The sequence below is a fragment of the Theropithecus gelada genome, chromosome 6, assembly GCF_003255815.1.
Source record: "Theropithecus gelada isolate Dixy chromosome 6, Tgel_1.0, whole genome shotgun sequence".
In the NCBI taxonomy this organism is placed as follows: domain Eukaryota; kingdom Metazoa; phylum Chordata; class Mammalia; order Primates; family Cercopithecidae; genus Theropithecus; species Theropithecus gelada.
In genome coordinates, this window is record NC_037673.1 from 158,427,244 (window position 1) to 158,448,068 (window position 20,825).

At 36.3% G+C, this 20,825-nt stretch overlaps 1 protein-coding gene across 3 annotated transcripts in view; it reads left to right on the forward strand.

The window, feature by feature from the left end:
* Positions 1 to 20,825, forward strand: part of GABRA1 (gamma-aminobutyric acid type A receptor alpha1 subunit) — a 56,303-nt gene that overhangs the window by 25,245 nt on the left and 10,233 nt on the right. For all 3 annotated transcript variants that reach the window (XM_025388714.1, XM_025388715.1, XM_025388716.1), the window contains 3 exons: positions 3,107 to 3,327; positions 5,537 to 5,619; positions 12,865 to 13,008. In XM_025388714.1, the coding sequence (XP_025244499.1) occupies positions 3,107 to 3,327; positions 5,537 to 5,619; positions 12,865 to 13,008 (448 nt within the window). The remainder of the gene's footprint in view (positions 1 to 3,106; positions 3,328 to 5,536; positions 5,620 to 12,864; positions 13,009 to 20,825) is intronic.

Consider the following 20,825-nt stretch of genomic DNA (forward strand, 5'->3'; position numbering starts at 1 on the left):
TTACCTGAGGTCAGGAGTTCAAGACCAGCCTGACCAACACTGCGAAACCCCATTTCTACTAAAAATACAAAATTAACTGATCCTGGTGGCTCATGCCTGTAAATCCCAGCTACTCGGGAGGCTGAGGCAGGAGAATAGCTTGAAGTCAGGAGGCGGATGTAGAAGTGAGCTATGATCACATCATTGCAGTCCAGCCTGGGCAACGAAGAGTGAAACTCCTTTGGGGGAGAGAGAGAGAGAGAGAAAGAGAGAGAGAGAGAAAAGAAGGAAGGAAAGAAGGAAGGGAGGGAGGGAGGGAGGAAGGAAGGAAGGAAGGAAGGAAGGAAGGAAGGAAGGAAGGAAGGAAGGAAGGAAAGAAAGAAGGAAGGAAGGAAGGAAGGAAGGAAGGAAGGAAGGAAGGAAAGAAAGAAGGAAGGAAGGAAGGAAGGAAGGAAGGAAGGAAGGAAGGAAGGAAGGAAGGAAGGAAGGAAGGAAAGAAAGAAGGAAGGAAGGAAGGAAAGAAGGGAGGGAGGGAGGGAGGAAGGAAGGGGAAGGAAGGGAGGAAGGAAGAAAGGAAAGGAGGAAGGGAGGAAGGAAGGGGAAGGAAGGGAGGAAGGAAGGAAGGGAGGAAGGAAGGGGAAGGAAGGAAGGAAGGAAAGAAAAGAAAAAAAAAAGAAAAAAGAAAAAGAGGGGGGCTTTGGCCAATCTTCATCCAGATACCCACTCTTGGTCTAATGAACCATGCCCCAGGGGGCAAGGTCATCTTATAGAGCTAGCTTCTGGGAACTACCTGCTGCTACCACGACAATCACACAGGGAGAGTTCTCAGAAATGGGAGACCAAATATTTACACTCTTGGTTAGGCAGAAACAAATTTTCATCAACTGCTTTTATTTCACTTTGTATTTCAACTTCTAACACTGCAGAAAATGGAAATGAAGATTACCCAGTGAGTGTTGCTCGTGTGTGTGTGTGTGTGTGTGTGTGTGTGTGAATGGTACAGTATTAGAAGGAAGAATGTTCTAAACGAATTTGGGGATTCCATTGTCTGTCATTAGCACAGATAAATAAAGCTGCTGGTAAACATAATAAACATGTGAACATCAGGATTTTGGCAGATTTTGACATAATTTTTTGAAACTATTGCCTTTGGGATACATCTTGTCAAAGATTTGGTAGGACATCTAATTTAAGTTTAGTTTATATTTAACATGTATTTTATTTTCAAAAACTCTCTTTGGGGCAAGCAAATAAATGAACCAAAGGTTAGATTCATGGGAATGTGGTCACCTTAGGCATCCTTGGAACTTTGATTTGCAAGTGGCCATTCATTCCTTCTACTGTTCACCAACCTAAAGTCATTCAGTTGGATAGAAACTAGAGCTTATACTGCTAAGTCCTGAGTAACAGAACATTTCATCATATATTATATCCCCACCTCACAAGTTTGTCTGTCATCTAGAGAGGAAAAGCTGCACACCCTGAGGTAGATCCATCCACCCAGTTTTCCTGACAGGCATTGGCACGTTGTATCATTTGCTGATATCATCCACAGTCTCCCCTCCCATGGCAAATACCATTCTATGCCTGTCGTACACCATCGTGAGTTTTTCTTACAGTGCCCAAGCCTAAACAGTCTCTCCTTTGTTGAATTTACCAGGTGCTTAAGAAATGTTTGTTGGTGAGTAAATTCCCTTCATGTATTTATCACAGTGCCTTTCATCTGACACTTTCAAACACAAAATCCTAACCAACAAACAAGGTAACTTGTCTTGTCTACAAAGAAAGTCTGGCACCATATTACACTTCCTTGTTTCTGTCTCAGGAAGCAATTAGTACTATATCTGGTGCATTATAATACATTTAATAATAATTGTTAATTACTTGATCAGTAAGGACTCAGTAATGCCAAACAAGTGCCAGAGAACGCACCTTCATTCAACGTTCACCCAGCATTGCTTAAGCCCTTGGAAGGAGACATGTATTTAAGTTCATACACAAAACTCCCAAACACAAACATTGTTTTTTTTTTTGTAGGTCCTAATGACGATATGTATAAGATTTTTAAAAACTGCTTTGTGATGTAACAGGGCTTAGAGGATTAAGAAAATGTAGCTTGATGTTTTCAAGTTAGTTCACTTTCTGGTTTGGAGTATACTAAGATTAATGGAGAATGTGGCAATCTCTACTTCAAACCATTGAGCTCCAAATTTAGTGCCAGGGTGGCAAGTACTGCAAGAAAAATGGCTATTACCCTTTTCAATTTTAGGAGCTGGTAAGTCACATTGCTTGTTTTCAGATTAGCAGATGTTTGTCTCTGGGTATTGCCATAAGGAATGCTGTGTTTATTCAAATAAATAGATTCCCTGGCTATGAATGATGATGAGCTTCAAACATTTTTCATATGGCTTATACACATGTACAATCACAAACACACACTCTCACACACTGACACACTCTGCATTCTTATTTTTTGTTCTTTCTCTTTTTGAAAAGATCCAAGTTACCAATAGAAGCAGTTTCTTTGTTTTCATAATCTTCTTTAATGTGTAGGATAATTGAAAGTCTATGTACATTATCTGTGGAAAAAAAAGTTTATTTAGCAAAAAAAAAAAATAAATAAAGATGGAATTTTTACACCCGTATTGGAATCACAGTTTACTTGGGTGTGGGCATGAGGTTTTCAGAGACAATGAGAGGGCCCCCAAAACACTAAGCTTTACCTTTGTGGCTGAAATTGTCTAACTTAAACATTTTTTTCTATGCATAATACCCTCTAACATGAGTTTGTTTTAAAATTGTGATATATTCTATTTCTTCTAGTGCTGCTGTGATAGGGTGGAGGTGGGGTGTTACTTTCCTTTTACATATCTGAGCCAATAATTGGAAAAATTTTTCTGACCAAAAAATATGTCAGGCATTTTAGATTTTTTTTTTTAAATCATTACACCAACCAGTGATTCTCCTGACATCAACATGTACATGCTATCACACGTTTACTTCTAAAAACATCACCTAGCTAACATTTTACTTCCAAAGTTGCAAAAATTATGCACTGTCTGTGTGAGATATTTGCATTGCAAAATACAGCACAGTGAACTCTTCGTCATTTTCCAAAATTACCTAGGAATATACAATAGATGTATTTTTCCGTCAAAGCTGGAAGGATGAAAGGTTAAAATTTAAAGGGCCCATGACAGTCCTCCGGTTAAATAACTTAATGGCAAGTAAAATCTGGACTCCGGACACGTTTTTTCACAATGGAAAGAAGTCAGTGGCCCACAACATGACCATGCCCAACAAACTCCTGCGGATCACAGAGGATGGCACCTTGCTGTACACCATGAGGTAAGGATGACTGCACTGTCATTCATGAATGTTTCTGTACTTCATTCCCTTCCACCTGTAAGCAATCATCAGGCTGATGAGCCATAGTGGAATATTTGCTTCCTTGTTTTTCAGCCTTAACAATGTTAAAAATCTCTCCAACCTGCTCTAATTCCCTCAATAGAGGATGAAGTATTATTTATGCAAATGTTTATTTGCTTACATCTAGTTTTATTCTTAAATAACTTTCTGTAACCAGGTGGATTCAATATAAGGAACTTCCTCTCTCTTATAAAACTCATATATTCCTGCATTCCAGGAAGATCTAGATTACATTTCTAGAAGCTGTCTAATGATTTACATCTGAAAACATTCCTACTAAAAATGAAGTAATAAAAAACAGAAAACATGGAAAGTTACAAAATTCATAAAACACAGATTCATGTAGATATAGGTATTTGAAGAAGTATTTGAATTCACAGTGGCTTTGATAGCTAGATGAGAATATAGATACTATTAATTTTGCTCAAACTAAAGACTACACATACATTTCTGTTTTATGAACATTTCCCCCTCTTTAAGATTGCTGTAAAGCCCAGCATCTATTAAGTGTTCAATAGCTTATGATTGAATGAAGGAAACATGAATCAAATAAAGTTTTGAATATTATATAGAAAAAAAGAGATGTTTAAAAGTATTCCTCATTTATGAAAAATTAAGAATTATCTGGAACTCATTCTTGAGAGCAGCAGTAGTTTATTCCCAGGTGACTTGTTAGATATGAGTTTTTTACATTTGGTCAACACTTAGTAATTCAGATTTTTCAATTATTTCTTTGGTACAAAAAGATAATAAAGGCAAAATGCTCAATTTAGTGGATTGTATGAAAGTACAGTAATACTTTATCTTTGGAGAAAGTTGCCAGAATGCCTAGCTTTTCAAACACAAACATCCAAAAGAAAAGAAAAGAAAAGAAAAAATGCTTCAAGAGACACTTTAGGTATTGAGCCAACGAATGGAAATGTAATAGGACTTAAAAAAAATCTAAAAGATAGAAATAGAGGACCAATGAGCACATGTGTTGAGAACTTTCTAGATTATCTAAGCAGGTCCTACTGGTATTTGAAATTTGAAATATTCTCCCCCGATGAAACACCCTACACTTGGCTTTGAGCCTAAATCCAGTATTCATTCTTCTTCGATGGCAATTTTCTGAGGAGAGACTTGCATATCCCAAGTAGTTTATTGATTAATGGTTTCAGATGTATGCAATGTTCTTCATCTGTATATTTCATCACCTAAAATTTTCCTTTACTAATGTGTTTTTACTTTCTTTAATAATTTAAGAATGCAATTTAATCATTAATTTAATTTAATCATTAATCATTAATTACACTTTGTATATTTGGTTATAAATCTATCTTATTACATTTCTTGAGCTACTTAATATAGGTAAATATACTTGCTAAAAATCATATGGAAGGCATGAATATACATTTCCTTACAATTCTACAAACTGAAAGCAAATATATTTCAGTGAACTTCTTTCTTAGAAATCCAAAAAAACAAAACAAAACAAGAATAGATTTCACATCCACAGAACATCCCAGAGACTAGAGAGAAGCACAACAGAGTCCTAGCTTCAATTAGATGGTGGGTTTGTAAATAAAACCAAATGGTTTGCAAGTAGTGAGATCATATATGGAGACGTTGTATTAATCTTAATCTCACAAAGCCTGAGGACACATCCCCCTTCAGCTTTTCTTTCCTTCTTTTATGCATTTGGTGCTATTTTAGGGAAAGAAACAGAGAGAGATGCACTTGGGAGAAATTCTCTTTTCTTCTGTGCTATCCATGTCTTCCTCTCAACCAAAGATAAATTAGTATTTACGCAAGTGTTTATTTGCTTACTTATAGTGTTATTCTCAAACAATTTGCTGTAGTTGAGTGGATTAGTTAATGGTTGTTTTGGAAAATATTAACAAGGCTTGCCCATTGTACAGTATCAGGAGTTGCCTTTTTTCTTAAAGCAAACAAACAAAAGGATAGAATCCACTCATTATTGTAAATATGTATTTTTAGATCATTTGATTATTAACAGCTCAGCATAACTCTGCAATTTATGCCTGCTTTGTTAATATATTTGCTACAGTTAATAGCATTCCACTTGTACTTATCAAGAAGTATCTAATCTATATGGCTCTTATTTGTATTCTATGTTTCCCTTAAGGCTGACAGTGAGAGCTGAATGTCCAATGCATTTGGAGGACTTCCCTATGGATGCCCATGCTTGCCCACTAAAATTTGGAAGCTGTGAGTAAATTTATATGGATTTTTCTTGATTGTGAATCATTAAGCACGAGAGATCTCTAGCTATATCTGTGAGAAAAGCACATAGATAAGAGAATCAAGAAAATTTAAACAGCAATATACTGCATGGGCTTTCCATAAGTAGTGCTCTGTGACTTCACTTTTTAATGTTGCTTCAAGAGACAGGTTATTCTTTATCTACTGAACTAGAAAACATGGATTAAACTAGTTATTGAAATAATTCTATTTATGCTGAAGTTGTATTTATAGAAAAAGAAGTGAAGTATGGATGCTTTTACCTCATGGATAGTATTTTACTCTCTATTAATGGAGATCATTGTGTCTATTTTATATCTTTACTGACACTTGTTTGATCTTAAAAATAATTAAATTTGTTTACCAGATTAAACTGTTGGTAGATGGCAAAGGACAGTAAGTGTTTCTTAATAAGAAAGCCTGCGCTAAACTGATGTTGCAAAAAACACAAATACCCTAATCATAGTCTTAGAAAATTAGCTGATATGTCTGTGTATCTCGTGGCATTAATGTATGTATATATATATTAGTGCTCTTGAAAGTATCCTGGATAAATGCCCTTCATAATAACTTCCTGGGTTTCAGCTGTTTGAAAATATTCAGAAACACCTTGCCGGAGCCAAGAGAAAAATGACTGTGAGAGTCAGGTTCCCCGGTCTTTTCTTTACCCCTCTGCTTTCGACTGGTTTACATGCATGGAATGAGTGGGAATAATGTATTCTTGGTTTCCTGCAGGGGAGTTATGTACAAGGACTGAGTCAACTCCTGGACTACCTAACCGATTTTCTGTTCTCACTAGACAGGCAGTCTAAATGACTATTTTGGTGAAGATATGATTCATAGAAGAATAACAGTGGTAGTGTAGGAAGACAGAAAGTAAAGAAAATAGCAAAAGGCCTTCGGGTTCCTAGCAGCATCAGTCCTGGAGAGAGAATTTTATTTATAAATTCCATTTTGTACTGAAACTCAAAGATAAACTACTTCAAAAAGTCTAGCTTAAACAGAGTTTAACTCCCTTAAACTCTGTTTAAGGGCAACTCCCTTCTCCCTGCTCTTTTTTTCCCCAATTTAACATACATTATTTAATATGAACTATTATGTTTTCTCCTGAATAACAGACCCATTTGTAATAAAGATAATATGTACTATATGTTACTTACATGTCATAAAGTATATTAAATATTTGCACATTTACAAGTTCATCTAAATCACAACATAACCTTACAGTTAGGAAGATCATATGCCATAGTTTGCCTGGGACAGTACTGGTTTAAGCCTAATATACTGGCATAATTTTTTTAAGAGGCAAGGTCTTGCTCTGTTGCCATGGCTGGAGTGCGGTGGCACATCATGACTCACTGCAGGCTTGACCTCCTGGGCTCAGGCAATCCTTCTGCTTTAGGCTCCTGAATACCTAGGATACAGACATGTGCCACCATGCCTGGCTGGTTTGTAACCTTTTTGTATGGTTGTGGTATAGACAGGGTCTAGCTATGTTGCCCCATCTGTCTCATACTCCTGGTCTCAAATAAACCTTCCACCGTGGCCTCCCTAATTTCTGGGATTACAGGCATAGCCACAGTGTCCAGCCTGGTATAAATACTCATAATTCCCCCTTTTATCTTAAAAAAGTCCTAATTTGGAAAGTGAACTGCATATTTTTAATGTTCATTCAGGAATGTTTTCAGTAGTGAGAATAGCTGAAAAAAGGAGAGTTTATCATTTTATATAAGATATGTGAAAGTGAGTGTTGATAGATTTCTGATTGGTTCAGCATCCTAACAAGGCCACTGTCTTCAGATGTCTTTAGATTTTCCTTCTCATCACAAGGTGACTGCTGTAACTCCAGCCATTGCAACTCTGTTCATGATAGAAGGTAATAGTTGGTAAAAATGAAAGGAGTAGTGCCTATGTAAGAAAAGATAGAAACTTTCCCTAAAATCCTAATAGAAATCTACTTACATCTCATTAATCAAATGTCTCACATTGCCACTGACATTTGCAAAGAATACTGGAAGTAAATATTTTTAATTGGACACATTGTCAACCTGAAGAATATTGGAGGTATTTTAAGAAGAGGTAAATGTATAGTGAGTAGAAAACAGTGTGTCATATAAGAATATTGAAGCTAAACAAAATAAGTAAGCTGTTTTCCACCTCAGAGCCATATGCTCTTTTCTTTGCCTGGATTACTCTTCCCTTGGTTCTTAGTATGGCTGACTTCTCTCTCTCCACACGTCGGCATAAATGTCATCTCCCTGATGACCTTATCGAAATTTGCTTACAGTCTCACCAGTCTTGTTGATCGCAATGCACATTTATTTTATACCATTTATCACAGCAATAATGATTCCTTTTATTTATTGTTTAACTTTTTATTGTCTGGAGACTATAACGTCATGAGAGAAGGACATATTTTGTTCAGCTTTTCCTAGCAGAAAGGCAAATACACTGTAGGTTCTCAGTAAATATTTATTGAATGGATAAAGGTTACAAGACTCAGACTTTAAATGCCCTTTCACTGGTTTTTTTTTTTTTTTTTTTGAGACGGAGTCTCGCTCTGTCGCCCAGGCTGGAGTGCAGTGGCCGGATCTCAGCTCACTGCAAGCTCCGCCTCCCGGGTTCACGCCATTCTCCTGCCTCAGCCTCCCGAGTAGCTGAGACTACAGGCGCCCGCCACCACGCCTGGCTAATTTTTTGTATTTTTTAGTAGAGACGGGGTTTCACCGTGTTAGCCAGGATGGTCTCCATCTCCTGACCTCGTGATCTGCCCGTCTCGGCCTCCCAAAGTGCTGGGATTACAGGCTTGAACCACCGCACCCGGCCTGCCCCTTCACTGTTTAAGCTTCAGAAAAGAGAGATGAAGACCTGTGGAGAATGAAACAGAGCAGACTAGACATTGAAGTGCAGGCTTTGATGGTCATGCTTAGTGGAAGGGAACACCATGGCTAGTCACCACTGCCTGGCATTGGCATGAGAAGAGGCAGGGGCAGTCCATTTGTTGTCCAGTCATTTCTCTGACCTGGCCTAATTAGCATATTTCAAAGGTGAAGAAACTGAGGCATGAGTGGGCTAAAAATATTTTGACTCATTTTTTTGAAGTAAACGTCTTGCCGAAATATCAGAGACAATAATAGGCAAGAGGAGTTTTCAATAATTTAGTGGAACAGTCTGTAATAAATGTTTATGAGTATTCTGAAGCAACCTCATCCATATAGTAATAAAATCTAAAGCTGAGAAGCAGTTTTTCTTACCATTCTCTATTAGATTCTGATTGTTAAGGCTAACTTAAACTTTCTACCGGTTATAGATAAAGCTCTCTTTATAAAGCCAGCTAACCCGAGGACAATGCGCGTGATACAACTGTGATCGTTTCACTGCTTTTGAGAAATATACCAAATAAGGCTTTGTTTCCAAAAGAAGAGATTTGGGTTACAGATTCTGACATAAAGACCTAGGCAAAAGCTGAATGTAGTAAGGCCTTAATATATGATTGTTTTTTGATCAGTTATCTAAAACAGTGCATTGTAAACACAGAGAGGGGAATGGGTCAAAATTTGAATGAATTCTGAACAATTTACAACTTTAGAAATCATTTTTTTCATGTGGTTCATACAAATGGAAACACAGAGACTCATAAAAGCAAAATGATAGTGTCAATTAGCAGCTCTCCTGATACTCAGTAATATGCGTTCCCAGTGTTTTACCACCACAGAGTTCTTTCATAACACCAATCAAAACCTTGTTGTCTTTTTCATTTTATTAATTAATGTTTTTGAGATAGGGTCTCTCTCTGTTGCCCAGGCTGGAGTGCAGTGGCACAATCATGGCTCACTGCTGGCTCAACCTCTTGGGCTCAAGTGATCCTCGTACCTCAGCCTCCTGAATAGCTGGGACTACAGGCACATGCCACCACACCTGGTTAATTTTTAAGTAAATTTTTGTAGAGACAGAATTTTGCCATTTTGCCCACACTGGTCTCGAACCCCTGGGCTCTATAGATCTGCCCATGTGAGCCTTAAAAAATGCTGTCACTGCAGAAATAAGCCACCATGCCCGGCCACCTTGTGGTCTTATTTTTAAAACTGTTTTGGGGGCAATATAATTTATTTGAAATTGTAACTTAAAATTTTTGGCTAAGTAACTGAAGACTCTTTTTAACCTCACTTTTCTTATGCTGATGTCTCCAGTTGAGTACATTTTCATAGGAACTACTTTCTGGTTACTAAAATTTAAGGAAACAATAGGATGTATCATCTTTGCTAAGGCCTTAAGTATATCTGTATTCTCCATCTTAAAATACCAACTTGCATCATGTGAATCTACCCTTCATTTTGGAAGGTTCTCATGGAGAGACATAGATAATGAGTCATCTGCACCTTCACAATGATGTCATGCTTGTATTAGATGGCCTACACATTTTCATATGCAATGGTGCTTCTATGAAATTGCAAGAAATGAGACACCAAAATTATATAAAATGAAAGGCAATGGTAACACATTTTTCCCCCTCTACAACTGTATTAGCAGCTCAGTAACAACACATGACAGAGGATAGAAAGATAGGGTGCAGACATTGTTGCTAATGGCAGGGCAATATAAAAGCAAGAGTTTTAGTTTGCTGTGAAATGACACAAGATCTAGAATTGGTTTCATCAATAATTGCATGACCACCAAGTATCTTGCTTGGCTTATGAGAATATATCTAATATACAGTTTTGCCTAGAAAAATACTTACAAAACACAGTAAAGTCAAATGAATGATATCCTAAGTCTTTATCTTGGTTTTCCCAGTTATTAGTAATGTCGCCTTAAACAAGTCATTTTATTTTTTGCCTCAGTTTACCATCTGTAAAATGCAATTAAACTCTATGACTTTTGAGGCATTTGCAAATTGAACATTCAATCATTCCATATTACCATAAACTCATTATGTCTTCTTAGGTAAGACACTTCCATTAAAAAACAATTATTTATCGTATTAAAAAATTACTGAATGTGGTTATCTACAAATTGTAAGCAATACAGTCCTTCTCAAACTACTGTGCTCTCCCTGCTTCTAAGAGATTTGTAAATCACATTTTACAGCCCTCCTAATAGACGCAGTACTCCTACTATACACAATGCTGAAATGCTTTCATTTTTAAGACTATGAGGATAACCACAATTAAAAAGGAAAAGCAAAGATAAATTCAAATTATTCATGTCATACTTTTACATGTCCCATGAACCACTAAATTAAGTTTTAGTTCATTCTCTTAAACTTATGGAAAATTTTGTTTTTAAAAACCATCTGATTATAAATTGATGCAGAAATGATGTTGGAACTGGCAGGTTACCCTTGTAAAATCGGGGAACACTGGCTACATTTTTCTGCATCACTCACCTCTGCGAAAAGTAATCATGTTAGAAGCTTTGTTTTTGGGACTGAGAGGCATGGCTCACATCTTTTTTCAGGAAGCTTTATTTTCATGTAAAAAAGCAACCACAGTTTTACACCCCATAATATTTTATCTGGGGAAAAAGTGTATTGGACAGAACACAAAAGCCTGGTTATTTAAGTGGGGATTGAGTCAAACAGAGGTGCATTATGACTTTTATGAGCCATAGGCACTTGTGCCTTTGGAGGCCATTCCTCCAGGAAGAAAATTAAAATTATTTCACGACTGAGTTACTACAAAAATGAATATAATCCAGATTATATTATATTCACTTTATCTTTGGATTTCAAAATAAATTAAAATATTTTTGTGGCCTCCTAAAAGTATTGAGGGCCTTGGGCCCTGTGCCTAATGGAGAAGTTGGCTGTTGGCCAACGAGTCAAGCTCTTATCATAGGCCAACATTTACTATGATGCCTCCTCCTCAAAAACACTAGAAACAGCTTGCTTTTTCTAATGTGATATTTTCATAAGTTTTAAACCTCATTCTGTATCTAAATAGAAGAAAGTACGTACTATCATTCCAACGAAATGGGTGTTATAGGACTAGAAATCAGAGAAGGTATGGAATTCCTTCTTCTCTTTCTCTCTCACTCTATACAATCTCTCCCTCCAAACTGTGTAAATTATCTATCAGAATTATGACCTAACCTCTCATTAGGAGATGGCCAAGTTCAAAGTGACATGGCAAATAAAAATGATTGAGAAGAAGAGCTATAGAATGTAACTCACCATCATGGAAAATATCTATGAGAAGGATAATCAATAGAAAAGAGGAGAGTAAACTGAGACTTGCTAATGTACATGCAGCAAAATATCCAGTAATTTTTACATTTATCATGACCTTTGCATTTATCATGACCTTTTCCTGGCTTAACAATAATTTGGACCAAAGCTACTGCCTCTAACCTCATTTCATCTCTCATATGCTTCACTCTAGTCAAACTGGTCTTCCTCAAACTAGTCAAGCTTTTATCTGCAATAGAAGAAAACACTTGTGAGGCTGAGACAGGACGATTGCTTGAACCCGGGGGGTGGAAATTGCAGTGAGTCAAGATGATGCCACTGCACTCCAGCCTGGGTGACAAGAGTGAAACTCCATCAAAAAAAAAAAAATATACAAAGGAGAAGGAGAAGGAAGGGGAGTGGAAGGGGGAGAGGGAGTGGAAGGGGGAGTGGGAGTGGGAGTGGGAGGGGGAGAAGGAGGAGGAGAAGGAGAAGGAGAAGGAGAAGGAGAAGGAGAAGCTTGTTAGTTTGTCTGTTGGGCAAACTCTTCCCCAAGATTTTCACATGTATCTGCCCTATATTTGTATAAATGTCACCTCCTCTGAGACGACTCTTTCTGAGCCCCTTACCTTACTTAGGATAAGTCTCCATCCCTTCATTCTCTATCCTTTCACTTGGTTGTGTATGACTCTATCACACTTATCTCTACTTGAAATTGCATATGCTTATGTTTTTGTCCCCACTGCTACAAATGCATATTCCATAAGATAAAGAACTTTTGTTCTTATGTTCACTACTGTATCCCCAGCACAATATTTTGTCCTTTGCAGATCCTTATAAGCATTTGCTGGAAGAGTGAATAAATGACATAAAAAAAATCTGAAAATGTGTTTTAGTTTTCGTAAATTAAGAGATGTGAGCCCTTCTTTCCTAGCCTGCCCTCTGGAACTATGATATAGAAAATATGAAGCTGATAAAAGGTACTAACTAAATAAGAGAATTGAAGTGGTAAAATATACGGGTCATTTTCTACTGTTTCCTTTTAGATGCTTATACAAGAGCAGAAGTTGTTTATGAATGGACCAGAGAGCCAGCACGCTCAGTGGTTGTAGCAGAAGATGGATCACGTCTAAACCAGTATGATCTTCTTGGACAAACAGTAGACTCTGGAATTGTCCAGTCAAGTACAGGTAAGTATGATTTTGTTACTTCAGATATGCAGGAAGAAGCAGAAAAATATTTTGTGAGAACTCAATGAGTCATTCAGTAACACAAGTCTAGGAGAGAAAACATTTCACTAAATTGGGCATCCATTGAGCTGGGAACGAATGTAAACACGGTAAACCTGTGACCTTGGATATGTCATTTAATGCCTCTTGACCTCTGTTTCTGTTTGTTTGTTTGCAAATTGAGAAATTGGTTATATGTGATTACTGTAGCACAGCAGGTAGCTATGTGAACTCTTAGAGATGAACATCTGGGTTAAATCCTTACTCCTCGACCTTGTCAGTTGTTTGTAGCCCCCTTACAGGGTGGTTGGAAGAAATACATTAAATTCATAGAGAGCACTTATCACAATTCCTGACACATAAACAGCTTTTCATAAATAACTATTTGTATAATCTAGGCTCCACTTATTACCATTAGTTAATGAATTTTGCCAAATTTGTAGCAGTGATTATTACACGTAGGACATCAAAAAGCCAATCCTTCTACAATTTCATTTGTATCTCTAACCAAGCATCTTCCACAGCTAAAGCCAACAGAGTCATAACCACATTATTGACCACTCCATGTGGGAATTAAAAGTAGATGGCATGCCATCCTTTTTAGTGTAGTAACTGATTTACTAATTCTATACTCAAAACTAGACCAGACACTATGAAAAGCTGGACTCACATCTTTCATGTTTTTTCGAACAATGAGATAAAAGTTTTGTTATTCAAGTATCCATTTTGTGCTATCTGAAATGTGATCATTAGACCAGATAATTGTAAATAAAAGCTGGACTCAAACAATTAGAAAAATATATGTCCCACAAAGCCTATTATTTACTGAAAACTTTAACAAGGGTCAACAATTACTTTTTCAAAATTATGTCTTTCAAAATTTAAGTTGATTTTATTCACTGTTATTTGTGATTTCTAAGGAAACATGATGTAGTAATAAATAAGAGGAGTGGTGCTAAAAAACTTCTTCCTCTGATTTCAGGCTTTATATTTGGAGCCTCAAAAGCATAACACATTCAAATAATAGGTCAACCTGTCTTACTGTGATTATTAGATAAGTTCAGATTAATAGGATCCGTCTTTTGCTTGTTTTAAAGCCCCCGTTGCTAGCCTAGAAGCTTAAATGTTTATGTCTTTTATTTTTTAAAAAATGGAGACTGTTTTTCTTTTTTTCTTATTTCAAATCCAAGTGACATAGTGGAAAGGTCATAGGTTTTGTGGTGAGGAAGACGTGAACTCAAGTCCTGGTCCTGTCGCTTAGATACCTTGTGACTTTGGGCAAGTCATTTGTTCACTTGGAAACTCTAGTATTGCCTAACTAATGACAGTCCTGTATTTTGTATTAAAGGTGAAATAATATAAAATATTGCAGAGTGTTATATAGTAGGTACTCAAAATGGTAAGTAAGAGCTGTTGCTGTAGTCCTGAAATATCCCAAAACATGAAAAATGCTCAAGATTTTTCCTTCTTACAACATACTATGTTGGAAAAAATACGAAAGTAAGCTGTGTTCTGTGTTTACTTTTTAAAACTTGAATGTCATTATAGGCTGGATATAATGGCAGTCACTACAGACTAAATGATAGATAAGCTCAGATCTTGCTGTCATGGAACTTGAGGTCTAAGGGAAATTGAACACATAAACTATAATTATCAAAATTGGTAGTTTAAGTGCTGTGATTAGCATGGTTTTTTTGTGTGTGTGATGGAAGAGACCATATCTGTCTTCTGTATCCCTATTATTTTCTGTAGTAGTTGAGACATAGGAGGCATTGAACAAATATTTTTAATTAATGAATAAAAAGTGAATCCAGCCTAAGATGATCTAGGAAGGATTGTTGCAGGGATTGACTTTTCATTTTGTTAGTTGGAATATATTGGGGGGTAAATAATCACTCTCTAGGATCCAGGCAGATCACACAATGCACACATAAATTTTCCTCAAGGAAATCTCCATCTATTTTTGTTAGAAAGGAAGTTGGAGAATGTTGGGAAACAATTCAAATGCAGTAGTATGCAAGCCATAGTGCAAATATGTATGAAGTCTCAAAGGTTGCTTAGGGGAGGAAATATTCCTACTCTAGTTTTAGCTTTAACAACCTTAGTCATGTTACGATAGCCCTCTTTATGCCTGAGATCCCATGTGTTCAAAATTAGAGGCTTAGTCAAAATAATGGAGGCCTTCCTCACCTTTGGCTTTCAAAGGATTCAACCTATCTACATTCTGGATACTCAGAAAAAAAATATGCAGTCATTCAATAGAATGAGAGACAGTGGCCCAACCCATTGCCACCTATGAGGGTAGACCTCTTGGTTGGGTCCATTAGAAGTAATCATTCTGTGCTACAGCAGTAAGTTCACCTACATAAAATAAAAGCTTTTTCCTGTCACCACATAGTGAGTATTGGTGGGTAAGAAGAATAATGAGCAAATTCTCAAATGGAAGCTCAGTTTGATATATGTTTCAACTCCACAATAACACACTGTATTACACTTCCTCTGGGGCCGCGTTAGCTCACCAAGAATCCACCTTGATAGATTTCAGTAGAAAGAAACAGAGACCTTTGTGTAAGGTCTGCAGTGCTGTATTTTACATCTCTTTGTGGAGCCCTGAAAACATTAAAATAAATGACCTTGAGTACCATTACCTCCCTGTTTCTGCCAGAAGACTAAAGAATGATGGTGAGAGAGAACACACACATTGAGAATGACTAAATAAAAGGCATCTTCTTCTACTTTAAAATTATCCCTGGGGAGAGAATCATTCAATCCCCTTGGTAGTTTATAAAGTGCTGTCCTATTTGCCTGCCACCAACACATGTGAAAACAAACACACAATCCTACTGAGGTCAAAACACACAATCCTATTTTGAGGTCAAAATATTTTCTAAATCACTTCATTAACAAAAGAGGGAAAAAGATGGAAATCCTAGCACAATATTTGAATTTCTAGTTCAGTACAAATACATTAGAGGTACAATTTCTTCCTTGGATTCTGCCATTAAATTTAGGAAGAGAATATTTAGTTAGAGCCTCAGTTTTAAGTGCACTTACTCACCTGGCAGCAAAATACTATTTGACAGAGTATATGGCAGAGAAATAAGCAAATGGTAAAGATGATCCAGTTGGTTTTCAAATCCAATGTATCTTTATTATTCATTTGTTTGTCCATGTATTCCTTAAATTGCTTGTTCATTTACTGTGTCTGACACAGTGACTGGACTTGAAGAAGAGAGATGAAAGGCACAAATCCCCTGCCCTTCAGAAGCTCTTAGTTGAGTGAGATAAATAGCTAACATGCATTGGCATTGTTCTATTCTTCATATCCAATACTCACAAAAATCCTAGAATTTAGGTAGTATTATTATCCCCATTTTACAGATGGGATATATGGGGGCCCAGAGAAGTTTAAACATGATTCCAAGGTCACACAGCTGGGAAGTGGCAGAACTAGGATTTGAACCTGGGGTGTCGACCTCCAGGGTATGTACTGTCAACTATATGTCATACCAATAACAGGCATCAGAGACACATAAGATGTGGAAGCATATTTGTTAAGAGTATCAACCCTGAAGTTATACTACAAAGATTTCAATGCTGGTTTTGCAACTTCTTTGCTGTGTGACTTTTGACAAGTCTTTTAATTTTTCTGGTTTTTTTTTTTTTTTTTTTTTTTTTGGTATGTATCTTTTTCATGAGCTATTGTGAGATGGAAATAAGGAAATGTATGTAAACTGCCTAGAAGAGTATCTGGTTTGTAAAATGTATGCACTAAGTGTCCGATATTACTATTAATAATAAGAGTAGGTAACAAACCTGCACGTTACGCACATGTACCCTAGAACTTAAAGTATAAAAATAATAATAAAAAAAAAGAAAAAAAAAATAATAATAGTCAGAGTAGGGTAGGGCTGGGTGCAGTAACTCATGCCTGTAATCTCAGCACTTTGGGAGGCTGAGACAGGCAGATCAGATCACTTGAGCGCAGGTGTTCCAAACCAGCCTGGGCAACATGGAGAAATCCCATCTCTACAAAAAATTAAAAAATTATCTGGCTATGGTGTTGCAAGTCTGTAGTCCCAGCCACTTGGGAAGCTAAGGTGTGAGGATCAGAAGAACCCAGGGAGGTAGAAGCTGCACTGAGCCGAGATTGCACCACTGCACTTCAACGTGGGTGACAGAGTGAGACTCTGTCTCAAAATAGTAATAATAAAGCTAGTATAAGGGAACTACATGATGGCATAAAGGAAGAAGAGGTCATTTCTACTTGATATGTTGAGGGTGGCATAACCCCTTGCTTCTTTCCACCCTCACCACATTATCCTTTCTAAGTAATTTTTTAAGGAGAGCCCATGCAAAAATTACTACAGTGACTTAAGGACATGAAATATAACTTATAAAGAAAAATAAAATAATTCAATTGGGCGTGAAGCATAATATCAGTGTCCAGAAAACAATAATAAGGTAATGCCATGCAATGTTTTAAAAACACACAATGATGACTGCAAGTTCTCCATATTTACCTAAATAAATTTGATTATAAGAAAATTTGGTAAGTTTGGTGAAAAAGAAAGTTTCTTCTGAATGACTATTGTTAATCCTTAAAAGAGATGACTAAGAAACGTTGTATGATTCTCTTTTTTGGACACAGAGTCTTCTCTGCATGAGTTGATGTGATGATGATCCTGAAGGATCAATATAATAAGAAAAACAACTGTCTTCTTTGACTAAGGAGTAACAATGGTGATCAGCATTCATCCAAAGAGCCAAGGGGCTTCCATTTATAAAGACTAGTACGTGGTCTCCAGAGAAATAATTTTAACTATAGAATGCAAGTTTTGGGGGCAGGGGGAAAGGACTTCTGTGGTCATTTGGTCAAATCATTTATATTTCAAATGAGGACATGGTCCCAGCAAGGCTAAATGATCTAGAGCTATGATCAGTGTCCGCTTATCTCTATTTAGAATCTCTGAAGCAATTAGAAAACATAACTACCACTTTTGCAATAATATTCTTGATAGAAAAATCATTTTGCAATATTAGTATCCATAGAAAACATCAAGTTTAGAATACTTGCAAGGAAAATGACAGCTTCACAAAGAATCAATGTTCAATACAATTTTGTTGAATGACCAAGTCAGTTGATTCTCTGAGCTAGAGAGAGAATACATGTCTGTGTTTTTAATCTTCATGCTGTAAATCTCCATAGAAATTGAATTTTTAAAAAGTACTTTCACTCATATTATGTAATTTTATCCTCACATCATCCTAGGAGACAGTTAAGTTAAATACTATTAATTGGACAAATCAGGAAACTGAAGACAAATGAACCCACACAAGGTATTTACCTTCAAGTAACTAATATATGAGAAAGCAAAGATTGAAATCCAGGTCTAAACAAACCTATAATGCTATTTTGGAAAATGATATTAGTTTCCTTTCTTCCACTCTCCTTAATTTTGTATTGCAATATATCAGAAATATTGTCACATCTAATTTAAAAGCTTCCTTCAGGGTTAAATAAACTGCAAGAATATTTGAATTACAATTCTCCTAGACTGTTGAATTAGAGGAAAATAATTTGACATGCTTTGTGCATAAGCACTTGATGTCTAGACATATTATTTCAATTCAATTTAGGTGACTGGGTTTTTTGTTTTTGTTGTGTTTTTCTTTCATTTTAAAGCTATTACAACATGATTCTGATATTGCTCCCCTTTTCTTCCTTATTTGAAAGTTTTGTGCCAACACTCTTAAAATTGTATTTAATTTAGGAAAAGGTTTCAAGACATTGGAATATCTTTTATTTCTCCTGTAATCTGTTAGGGAAAAAGTTGTTTATAAAACAAATATAATGTCAAGTAATAGCTCTTCAGAGCTCAAAAAATTATATTCTTTTCAGGATCTTTGCAAAAATGTCATGTTGAGAACAACAAAAGATAATGGAATGTATACACACACTCATTTTTCTGACATTATATAAAGATGAATTTTTTTTCTTTGAGCTGGTGACATTTTGCAGGCTGCAATGGAATGAATTGTTAGGAATAATAATGCACGCCTCTGAGATGGTGAAGTGTAGCATGGGTATGTCCACACAGGACTATATTTCAGTAGTGTTTTGGGAAAATTGTTTGTCTACATTTTTCTAAAATCGGGATCACTTCTTTCTTTTCAAATGACCTTAAAGGTATCACTAGAGGAACACACAGAATATAATGAGAAATTAATCTGGTAACATTCCATTTGTTCTTTAAAAGAAAGATGCTTGTGCATTTTGTTTTGATTGAGTGACTGTAAGCCTCAGTGGATCCATTTTCACTATAGGCAGGTATTAAATACCGAGGATATGGCCGGTCATGCTACATAATCAAATAACTATTATTCTCTTTAATTAGCTTTCAGTTTGGTGGGAGGGGTATATGTAGTTAAATAACTAAAATGCAAAGTATGAGATATTATAAATATAAACAAGAGTTGTAAAGTTGAACACAGTAAGTGTTCAGTAAAGGGCAGGTGCTATTATCAATAACAATTAATAATGAAATCAGGCATAAGTACATAGATAACTTACTGCTAGAGAAAGCAGGATGTGTTATTCTACCAACACTTTTATGAATTCTGATTGAGGAGAAATGTGAAGAAAATGGAGAAACAAACTAAAAAAATTTTTTTTAACATTTTAACATGGTTATATAGTATCATCTTAATTAGAGCCATTATTCTTTTTTATCCCAATATTGTGCTTCTGACTATTTTGTAAACAAGAAAACTAAGGATAAGAGAGTTTAAGTGAGTTACCAAAAGCTACACAGCAAGAAAATAGCAGATCTGGGTTTTGAAGTCAAATTCATTTGCTTCCAAAAACTAATACATTTTGTTCTATAGGACAATAATTTCTATTCCACTGAGGACCTGGTACTTGGGCTGGAACCAGCCTATAGACAAGCAAAATATTCAGCTGCAGAAGATAAGTAGAGTTTTGTAGGCCAATATATTGAGATGTTGAGGTGTTTGAAGAGACAAGGGAATTCAGTGCATATTAGAGCTATGCTATACATAGTCTTAAACACAGATTAGGAAGTTTGCTTATTGTTACTTTGTAGAACTGGAGTCAGTTTATACTGTCACACAAGAGAGGGGCAACTGTTTGCTACTGGCCTCTAGTGTATAGAATCCAGCAATGCTGCTAAACATTCTACAATGAATAGGACAGCCACCTTCAATAAATGATTTTCTATTCAAAATCGTCAATAGTGCTGAGGCTGAGAAAGCCTAATGTTGCTAGTTGGACTCCATTAAGATATTTTAAGTTAAAAAAAAGAGTGGCAGAATTGCACATGTGAAAGATCACTCTACATCAAAATTTGGGAAAAATTGGAGTTAGGATGTGACTAGAGCCAAACAAGAAACAAAGAAGGCACGAAGGACTGGAAGCAAACAAGACACAGTCTACAAGGGAAATAAGCACAGTGACCATGAGGTCAGAAGAGATAGAAGCAGTGATGATGCCCAGGTGAAACTGAAATTGTGATGATCAGCTGACTCCTTCCTCTCTCTTTCCATAGCACTATCTAACATCCAGTGATTAATTCCTGGTTTGTAGCTTGAGTGAACCGACCAATGATAGTGCCACTAGTTAAGAAAGGATCTCAGTGAAGAAGCAGCATTGCCGCATGCTGGTCATTCTTTTGCAGAAAAAGTTAGCTATGAGAGTTTTGGACAAACCTAATTGGTGGTGCTAATGAAAAACCAGCATCTGTGGGATGAGATATTAT